At 41.6% G+C, this 11,433-nt stretch overlaps 1 protein-coding gene across 1 annotated transcript; it reads right to left on the reverse strand.

The window, feature by feature from the left end:
- Positions 1 to 200: 200 nt before the first annotated feature.
- LOC308375644 (CD48 antigen-like) lies at positions 201 to 2,213 on the reverse strand (the record flags this gene model as incomplete). The annotated part of the gene is made up of 3 exons (XM_080851811.1): positions 201 to 463; positions 1,010 to 1,306; positions 2,174 to 2,213. The coding sequence occupies 3 exons, from the start codon at positions 2,211 to 2,213 to the stop codon at positions 201 to 203; spliced, it is 600 nt and encodes a 199-aa protein (XP_080707937.1).
- Between the last annotated feature and the right edge of the window lie 9,220 nt (positions 2,214 to 11,433).

The following is an 11,433-nucleotide window of genomic DNA, read 5'->3' on the forward strand; positions in this document are numbered from 1 at the left end:
CAATAACAGCAACAGCACACCCCACACCTAGGATGAGCTGATATCCTGTGTTTACAACAGAATGACTGCTATTGATGTATCTGCTGTGAATGGTGAGGCGTTTTGTTTAAAGTTCCATGTGGCCATGTAACATGCAATAGCCTTTATAAGGTGGAACTAATAGCAATACCATCACACTTCTGTACGAGGATTGTAGATAGTTATATCATGAAATGGAAATAATCACCTGAGGTAAAGCAGTCACTGGCATGGTAGGTCACACTGCTGTCACTAACTGTGTTGTTCACCAGACAGGTGTAGACTGAGTCCTGATTCTCCTTACTGATCTGTGGTCCATTCTGACCCCTCATCTCTGCAGTCTGCAGTCCAGGCCTAGACCAGCTGTAGTCCAGAGAGTCACCCTCTGCCTCACAGTGTAGTGTTGCATTGCTTGGGCAGGTGACCTTTGCTTTAGTGACAGGGTCTACAACAAACACATAAGATGTGACAAAACTATTATAAAATGTTGTGTGATTTAACATCTCACTGTGATAGATGGTACAGGACATATATTTGGAGGTGAAAGTTTGAGTACAGTTTAATTACAGAAAATGAATAACTCACTCTCAGAATATTGGTTATATATTTATTGGATCTTCCTGGTTATAAGAATTATTTGTGTTACTAGTTGAATTGTTTGTGGTCATAAACGTTCATCACACTGAGCCTGAATATTATGTAATTTAGCATCAGATAAATCTCATGCGCATACACAAATACAGTTATTTGTGTTGTCTGTACAATTCCTTAAAGGCAAACCTTGGCCCTATTTTTAGATCTTCTGGGGTCTAAACTTTTGCGATTAATAATTACAATTCGAAATTGGTCCAGTATTGGATAAGATAGCTATAACTGGCAACTGCAACATGGCTATGCAATGTAATCTCATAGGGCAAGAATCTGCATCAAAGTAAACCGCTTTTTTTAGCCACTGACATAGTAAAGCTTGAATAAAGTTAGTTGTGCTTACCAGTTACTTCAACTCTGTGCTTTCTGATGATTAACTTTCCTTGAATTATCATTACTGCGTCATACAACCCACTGTCGTCTTTGGCCAGCTTTATAATGGTTACATCCCCAGTTTTTACGTCCAACTTAATCCGCCCCTTGAATTTTAAATATGAACTTATGTTTACAGTCTTGTTGTCCCACTCCACCATCTTGTTGCCATTGTGCCTCCACAAAATGCTTTCAATCTCTCCTTCAACCAGAGACTGTAATGTGACTTTTCCATTAGTGGCAACGCTGATGGTTTTTGAGGATGTACCTGAAATGAACGGATATCAGAAATCATTTGGGGTCAAAGGTGCACTCATTATGAAGCCAATGTTTGATGAGAAATTACTGTTTAATGCTATTGTTAAAAAAACTAAGAAAATACAAGCAAACATCTCCACATGATCTATCATTGTCCAAGGACATGTTCTAGTCATGGTGGCCATCAGGTGCCATAAAAAGGTGAAAGGCCCTCTCTAGTTCCAGTATTTTGGTTTGCACATTCTGGGCTACAGTTGAAACATGGCACAACATGGCACACTTGCTCCCTATATACGTAGCTGTGGACTCATTATAAGATAACGGAAACACAACACTTTGTAGTTCCAGGTGATTATACACTAATGACAACATGATAATGATTACTAAATTCCTTTTCTGCAACTAATATATCAGCCTTAACCCTATATATTGCAGTGCTTCAGCCCATGTCACATACTTATATGTAACCTACAGTATGTTGTATAGGACTATTTGCCAGCAGGCCCATTATAGTACTCACTCGACCTGGAGACAAAGTCCCCCCCCCCCCCCCCCCTCCCCCCCCAATGTAAACACTACAAAACAGTTATCCTCTACGACACAACTATTTAATCATAGACCTTTGGTTCATACAAGTTTTTCACTATAATTCAGTAAGCAGTTGGGTGAATATTGAACGAAAACATCCACAAGTGATTGAAATTATTATGGGATGTAGCAGGTGAGCCAGTTCGACAGGATCAAGGGCATTTTGTCATATGCGAGTCAACAAACATGAAATCAGGATTCTCAACATTCATGAACATTAGGCTATGCACTAAGCTTACTTATAGCCTGTTAGATTACATTTTGTTAACATATCAACCATAGTGCTTACCGTGAAACAGACTGAAAATAATGCAGAAAATAATCCTCATCTTCGGAAATATCTCAGTCATGATCGTGACAGTGACAGTGCTCCTGGCTGTCAAGGTTAAAGTCCAACTAATGACCGGAACATTTGGCCACACCTCTAAAACAAGATAAGATAATAAGATAATAAAACAGACAACACCTGTGATGGCATCAGCTTCCTACATTCAGAATTTCAGTCTCAATGTCTGTTATAGATACAAGTAACAGCCAGATTACTCTTTCCCTGATTTCTGCTAATTCTATATCTACAGTATATTGGCTGTGGACCTTCTTATCAAGATGGGTATGGAAACAGGACGTAGTTGTGCAATGGCTCTAAAGACAGATTGCTGCCTGAACCACCTGACAAACATCCTTTTTCGTACAGAGATAATATTGTCAGAGTGACGAGCCTTGGGAGTGCCACCTAGTCTATCCCAAACCCAGACACATCCACCCTTAGTTTCACTTAGACCAACAGCTGTCACTCAGTTTAACGACCAAGAGTTTAACGATAGCTAAATGACATCCAGCTCCAAAAGTGGTGCGTCAATAGTGAGCGCAAGGGCGCCGCCCCACTTTAAATTTTGAGATGAAAATATGTCAAAGACATGTCTAAAAACATGTGTGTAAGCCCCTGTCAACAACCACTAAAATGTGTACGAACATAATATATTCGTCAGCATTGAGAGAAGCCCCTCCTCCCTGGGGGCGCCGGCCATATGGGAGACTATGGCAGCCCTCTAACTTTTCTCAGTCATTTCGGGTAGGGACATCTTCTCATTGGCGGATTGAAAGAAAATCCTGGGGCGCAAATTTGTACACCCCCAACCAATGTCATTGTTTCCTATCGTTTCTTATTTCAACGCGAAAGGACTATTCAGCGAATCAGAGACCTGAAATGTCAATGTCACCCGATGCAGGGGCGCCTGCAGAAAAAAATTGTGAGGTACGCACAGACCCACCAACGCGCCTGCATATTGTTTTTGTAGTTTTTCAGTGTCGAGTTCCAAATCTGTGTGAATATTCATGAGAGCAAGTCCGGTCAGTCTTTTGTCACTCATCGTACTTTGTAGATAGGCTATGTCTTAAGATTGTACTGAATTACCGCTCAGCAGACGTTGTGGAAACAGGCATTGTCAACCAGACGCAATAAATGTTTGGGTAGAAATTTGCAGAACTTTCCAGGGCTTAACAAAGCTCACTGCGATTTGGCGTTGGTGGGTCTGTGCGTACCTCACAATTTTTTTCTGCAGGCGCCCCTGCATCGGGTGACATTGACATTTCAGGTCTCTGATTCGCTGAATAGTCCTTTCGCGTTGAAATAAGAAACGATAGGAAACAATGACATTGGTTGGGGGTGTACAAATTTGCGCCCCAGGATTTTCTTTCAATCCGCCAATGAGAAGATGTCCCTACCCGAAATGACTGAGAAAAGTTAGAGGGCTGCCATAGTCTCCCATATGGCCGGCGCCCCCAGGGAGGAGGGGCTTCTCTCAATGCTGACGAATATATTATGTTCGTACACATTTTAGTGGTTGTTGACAGGGGCTTACACACATGTTTTTAGACATGTCTTTGACATATTTTCATCTCAAAATTTAAAGTGGGGCGGCGCCCTTGCGCTCACTATTGACGCACCACTTTTGGAGCTGGATGTCATTTAGCTATCGTTAAACTCTTGGTCGTTAAACTGAGTGACAGCTGTTGGTCTAAGTGAAACTAAGGGTGGATGTGTCTGGGTTTGGGATAGACTAGGTGGCACTCCCAAGGCTCGTCACTCTGACAATATTATCTCTGTACGAAAAAGGATGTTTGTCAGGTGGTTCAGGCAGCAATCTGTCTTTAGAGCCATTGCACAACTACGTCCTGTTTCCATACCCATCTTGATAAGAAGGTCCACAGCCAATATACTGTAGATATAGAATTAGCAGAAATCAGGGCTCTGCATCCTCAACGGACATTAGTTGTCCGTACTCCGATTTTATTTCCTGCCATACATTGTTGGAAATGGACGAGGGGCGTAAGATACTGAAGCAAACCCTGCATTGCCGTACACCTACTCTACCCAATACCCTATGCTAGCATTTATGTACAATATACATTATTGCCTCCACCGAAATGTTTCTCTGTCCCTACATCCCCTACCCCTGTAACAGTAACCCTATTGCCACAGTAATCTGGTCTTGTCTGTATCATGTATTTACCACCAGATGTATGTACACATATGTCCAGTGACCAAATGCTGGCTGTGTATTGCCCCTGTTGCTTCCTTTCCCCTTCTGCCACACTACCCTTCCCCTTCCCCCCTTCCCCCCGTCCCACCTTCCTGTCTCCACCCGGCCGACCTCAAGCAGATGGGTCCCCCCTTATGTGCCGTGGTTCTGCTCAAGGTTTCTTCCTGCCTAACAGGGAGTTTTTTCTTGCCCCTGTTGCCGTTGTGCATGCACTAAGGGGGTTCAGGCTCTGGGCTCTGTTAAGCGCCGAGAGGCAATTGTATTGTTATGGCGCTATACAAATAAAATTGAATTGAATTGAATTGAATTGAATTGAATATCAGTGATGCTGATCATAAGTCACATGACTCCATTCATTTGGACAGGGAGTTCGTAGTACCGCAATTTTTTGCCCGCCCCTCTGTCTGCAGTTTCCCTATTGTAATATGCGTTCATAATATTTGATTACAATGGCAATGCATGGGTCGGGCAGGGACCAGCGTTTGTCAGATAACTTTTCTAAGCGTTTGTTTGTGCTTTATCAAACAACATCAGATTTCATACCATAGCTATGCTGACGACACTCAATTATACTTAGCAATTTCTCCCAATGACCTTAGCCCACTAGAATCACTTAATCTGTGCATAGATCAGGTCAATAACTGGATGTGTCTTAATTTTCTTCAACTTAATAGTGACAAAACAGAAGTTATTGTCTTTGGAAAAGTAAGCGACAGACACCAGGTCAGTGAATTTCTTAACACCAAAGGACTAAAACCAAAGGCCATTGTTAAAAATGTGGGTGTCATTCTAGATAGTGACCTGTCATTCAATCAACACATAAAATCCATCTCTAAATCAGCCTTTTACCATTTAAAAAACATTTCAAAACTAAGAGGTTTCATGTCACTGGCTGATCTTGAAAAACTTGTCCATGCATTCATTTCCAGCAGAATTGACTATTGTAATAGTCTTTTCACTGGACTCCCCAAAAAGCATATTAAAAAGCTCCAGCTAATACAAAATGCGGCTGCTAGAGTTCTTACCAAAACCAGGAGAACAGAACATATAACTCCAATACTGAAATCTCTTCACTGGCTTCCAGTTAGCCACAGAATTGATTTTAAAGTGATGCTACTTGTTTTTAAGTCCATGCATGGGTTTGGACCTTTATATTTTAAGGACATGCTCCAGCCGTATGTACCTCCCAGACCCCTCCGATCCCAGGATAGAATCTTGTTGGTGGCCCCTACTGTTAAAACTAAACAAGGTCAAGCAGCCTTCAGTTATTATGCAGTAAAACTTTGGAATCTACTACCAGACCACATCAAAACTGCCCCCACCATAGACAGTTTCAAGACAAGACTAAAAACAAACCTATTCTCTTTAGCCTATATGTGAAATTCTCTATTTATTACGGTATGCTGCTTCTTAGTGCTGCTAATCATAATGTCTCTTACCTGCAATTTATTGATTTTAATGTTTTATTTATTTATTTATTTTCATAATTATTTTTATTTTATTTTTTATTTTTATTTAATTTTCTTTTACTGTGTTTCAATTTAAATGTTATTACTGTTTGTTTATGTAAAGCACATTGAATTGCATAATGTACGAAATGTGCTCTATAAATAAATTTGCCTTGCCTTGCCTTGCCTTGCCTTTAATAACTATTCCTTTGTTTGTGCCTTGTGCACAATGGCCAGGCTCAGCGCATGATTTCAGACTCTCTCGCTTTTTTTTTTTCTCGCGTAGCAGAAGGTACGCACAGTGCGTACAGCCGTACGGCTGCAGGCGCCACTGACCCGATGTCATACTCATAATTCTAGTCAGAATATGAGTCTGAGTCTGCTCCATTGAGCTGTGATTATGGGGCGTGTTTCAACGAACCAGGAAAGAAAATGCCTCTTCGCTCAATTGGATACCTAGAACTAATCAGAGCAACGTAGTATGACCATCTGATACATTCAACTTTTACCGGATCCCGTAGGAAGGACGGCAAATACATATATTCGATCGACAAATGCCTTGATTGCGTTTCTTTGTTCCTCTTTCAAAGTTAAGGGGCTGTCGAGGTCTTCTAAAACCGACTCAATGGCAGAATCTACACATATTAGCTCTCCAGCGGCAGCCATGTTTGTTGAACACGAATTTGAACCGAGCGCTCTTTGGTGACGTGGTTGATTACGTTACTGTTCATCATCTGTCGATCATCGTATAAAGCCCGCCCTGGCACTTTGATTGGCTGTACTGTTTTCGACCAGGAAAAATTTCTCCCCAACGGCCGAAGAGCCAGACCGAACTTCCCGTCCACATTTTTTTGTGGCCGGAGTTCGGGCTGGTATCCAGGCTACCTCTCATGCCCAATTTTCCAGTTTGTTGAGATGTGTTAATGGACTGTGATGAGCAGCCCCCCCCCCCCCCCCCCCCCAAATATATATATTTCACCAGCCGCCACTGTCCAGCTCTCTATGCGTGTGTGTGTGTGTGTGTGTGTGTGTGTGTGTGTGTGTAGGGTCATCAGTCACCGCTTGGGCCTACACGGACCAGATGCCCGGCCATCCCAATCTGCAGAGAGGCAGGGTTGCATGTGTGGAGATGTTCAGAATAGGTGAGATATCAGCACTCCTCACCTTTCCATCCATGACCAAAAGCTCATGTACCAGTCTACAGAGACCAGAGTTTAAAGTTAGAGTTGGAGCATGGCAATGTGATAGAACTGCAGACCTCACATTAAACTATGCCAAGAAGACCATCTGTAACAGTCTTTTTAAAAATCTTATGACCGGTAAGGCAAGGCAAATGTATTGATCTTTATTCAAAATGGCAATTCAGTGCTTTACAGATGAGAAGATAAATGAACATAGAAAATAAAGAGGAAAAAGTTAAATTGATGGTACATACAAGACTTTCAAATGGAAGAATGCTTTCAATTTAAAAGAAATCTGAGAAAGTGCTAAAGGGACCGGTCATTTGAGATGTATAGTTAATAAGGATATGCCATAGTCAATAATTCAATCTTATTCATACCTAGTATAAATGTTACTCTTATTTGTATCTAACTAGTCAGCATTTCCTGGGTGAATATACTTGGGCTTGACCTGGGAGAGAGGTGTGATATTGCTCTCACCTTCCCCCCTCCAGGTCGAGACAAAGGGGCCTTGTCCCAATGGCCTATTTGAATAGATGATAACACCCCTTAATATCAGTGTATAAAACTCACTATCTCACAAGGGATAGGCAGATAAGATTAGGTGAAACGCTGTGAGTGAGTGCGGAACTTCAAGCCTCTGTCTCAACAATGTGTGGCCACCATTGGTTAAGAATAATGGATAACATAAGAATAATGGATAACTGGATCATGACTGACAAATCCAAGACTGAGTTTACAATATATGGTATAAAACGAAATACTATCAGTGCATAAAAACCTTAGGCCTTAATTAAAAAACATGAAAAACATACATATTGAAAAGAAGGAGTGCATAAAAAAGATTTCCATAAAAAAAAAAACATTAAACAAAAGTAGTATAGCCAATAACATCAACTGTTGTACAACTAATTATATGATTTATGATAAAAAATATGTCTGCTTGTTATCACATCATTCAATGGCACTCCAAGTGCAGTAGCATTGCTCTGTGACTGATGGAGATGCTTGGTAAGATGGACTTCAGTGATCATCTAGCAACACTACTTAACATATGCAGGTTGTAAGGGATACACAAGCCATTAAACAAAAGTGGTGTTTGTGGAGCTAGTTTCTTAAAAACAGTATTTTTTTTTTTTTACAGTGCAGTTAAATCATAATGTCTTCAAAGCACATCCACATGCCTCACATTTCTAGTTATGAACATGCAGATCTATGTGCATGTTATGTTATCATTTGTTTTGAGTGAGAAGATTTATCTTTGGATTCTTCAGGCGTCCTATGCATCAGCAAGATGAATATGTGACTGCCGTCACATTATTTTAATGCTGATACAAATGTACAAAAGGTTGGTAAAAATCTAAACCTACAGTAATACAATTAATTCAGCTGTGAGTATACATTTTTAAAGTTTAGACATAGGACACAATGGTGGTTGAATGTATAAAAAGACAAAAAAATACACAATCAGGTTATAAAACATAATGATTTCGGATTTTATTTAATTTGATACCTCAGGGGATGTCTGAAGATTCTTTCAGTTGTTCTACAATCATTTTGATTTGGGTCTGGGGGTCCTGTTGGGGTTTCTATAGCGAGGTATCCTGTGTCAAGTGTATCGATGTGTGAATGAGCTAGTGTGCTAGCCGATTTTGTAGTGACGGGATAATAAGTCTTTCGCTCTCGTATTTGTTTCTGGGTTCTAGTGATCTTTAGAGAATGGTTCAGCTTCACCCTCAGGTTTTAGGCAGAGACTGATTATTCAGAGTTTTCCCCTGGAGTCTGCTCATCATTTGGCTGAGCTGGGGGAAAACTGGCTTTATCAGTGGGATCATCATCAGTATTGGAGCACTTCACAGATACTGGATGACTGATACTGATTTTACCTTCAGTCATTGATATTTCAGCTTTAACACTCTAAGGTCCAAGGCCTTTTAGACTTTTCTAAGTTGTCTGACATGCCTTGATGTTTTTGTACATTTTGCTTAACTAAAAACATTGATGCACAAATGGAATATATGATTCTATTCTAGAAGAACTCAGCAATAATATTAGAAAAGGGTTCAATGTTTCCGTGGTTGTTCTTTTTATGTCTCTAAGACGAAAACTCAAAAATAAAAATATCCCGGACGGTAGTGTTGAAATAATTAGCATGGGTGTTTGGTTCTTCAGGATATGATGTATCTTGATTATCTGTTGAAGTCTGGATAACGTCTGGATAACACCTGAACTATCATCAACCTGCATTCTCTTTAGCTGCCATCCATGTGGTAATGTGTTGATGACCTCATCATTCCTGATGCTTCCTGCTGATCCAGATAGTGACGGGTTGGCGGTTTGGTCCTGTTCCTCTCCTATTGTGTTTGCTCCTTTCTCATATTCTCAGGTCCCCTCCATATTCATGTAAGCTCTAAACATACTGGCATCAATAATAATATCAGTGTATCGGACTGCCTGGGAGATCAGAGTAGGGATCTGTATGTGGGCATGCTAGAACTGTTGAGGAAGGATCAGCAATATCATCAGGCCTTAGTGGAGAGTCTAATTCTTTACACGGCTGTTGTTCATCATCTACTGACATTCTCTCACTCCTTACAGTGTGAACCTGAGCTGAAGACAGGCCTGGCCTTTTCTTGGTATCACTTCCTTGTTTCTTGGTATAACTTCCTTGGCCCTTTGTACGGTGTTCATTTTAGGACATCCTCAGATCTCAGACTCAAATGTCAGACTCGAACGAAAAGGCGTCAGGTCTCAGACCAAAAGTCATCAGACTAAGGCGAAACTGCTTCAGTCTCAGAAAAACCTCTGTCATTCTCAGACAAAACAGCGTCATTCTCACACAAAACCTCGTCAAATCAAAAACCGTCATTCTCAGAAAAACGGCGTCAAAAAACCTGCATCATTCTGAGGAAAACGGCTTCAAATAAAATGGTGTCGGAAAAACCGGCATCTTTCTCAAACAAAACTTCGTCAAACCAAAAGGCGTCATTCTCACTCAACACTTTGTCAAACCAAACAGCGTTATTCTCAAATAGCACTTTGTCAAACCAAACGGCGTCATTCTCACATAGCACTTTGTCAAACCAAACAGCCTCATTCTAACATAGCACTTTGTCAGAAAAAAAGTTGTCAGAGCCAGATGAGGGAGTTGTTGACTAGCTTTCTGAATTAGCTAAAGTAGCAGATTTTACATTGAATACCGCTGTGGTGCTTATGTTAACTGGTACAGCAAGAACTTTTGATATAACACGAAATAGTTGTTTAGTGAGAGTGAGAATGACGCTGTTTAGTTTGACAAAGTTTTGCGTGAGAATGATGCAGTTTTTTTCGGACACCGTTTTGAGTGAGGATGAGGCCGGTTTATTTGACGCCGTTTTGTGGGAATGATGTCGGTTTTTTTGACACCGTTTTTTGAAGAATGACGGTGTTTGGTTTGACGAAGTTTGGTATGAGAATGACGCCGTTTTGCCTGAGAATGACAGAGGTTTTTCTGAGACTGCAGCAGTTTCGCCTGAGTCTGACGACTTTTGGTCTGACACCTGACGCCTTTTGGTCTGAGACCTGATGCCTTTTCGTTTGAGTCTGACATTTGAGTCTGAGATCTGAGGATGTCTTAAAATGAACACCGTACCTTTGATTGAAATAGTTTTATATACCAACTGCCCCGTTACCCTGTTTTTTCCCGCCCCTTTTGCCCTTTCTCTTCTTTTTTCTTTTCTTGACCTCTTGAACAACACCTGTAACTCCATCCTCAGCTTGACTGCCTGTTATAATTGGTTTTCCACTTAAATTGACTCCTTCATTCACACTCTCCTCCATCCTTTCACATGATTTTGTATCTCTGGCATCAGTACTGGTATTTCCTGCTGATCCAGAGGGGGATTTGTTGATGGTTCTCTGGTTTTGTTTCACTGTCCCTGTGCTTGTGCCTCTTTCATTCTCACACGTGCCTTCCACGTTCCTCATGTGGATAAGAGGGGACTTACTGTCATCACTAAATGTATGATCAGCATCTTCAAACCGCCCGGACGATCCAGAGGAGGGATCTGCATGATGATCAAGATCAGCACTCTCATCAGGCTTTGGAGCAGAGGGAGTATTAGCAACGGCAGCTGGGAGAGTTGTAGTTGCGTTAGCAACTGCTAGAATTGGAGCAGCGGTAGCCGCGGGTGCTGCAGTAGGAGGAGGTGAGGTTTCCTCGGCTGCAGTCTTCGCAGGAGAAGGAGCCGCAGCTGCAGGGGGGATGGTGGCAGCGGGAGAGGCTACGGTGGCGGGAACAGCAGAAGCAGCCACGTCTGGGACAGAGGCAGTGACTGCTGCAGGCTCATCAGAGGCAGCGACTGCTGCAGGCTCATCAGAGGCAGCGACTGCTGCAGG

This window comes from Sprattus sprattus, assembly GCF_963457725.1.
Source record: "Sprattus sprattus genome assembly, chromosome: 14".
Classification (NCBI taxonomy): Eukaryota; Metazoa; Chordata; class Actinopteri; order Clupeiformes; family Clupeidae; genus Sprattus; species Sprattus sprattus.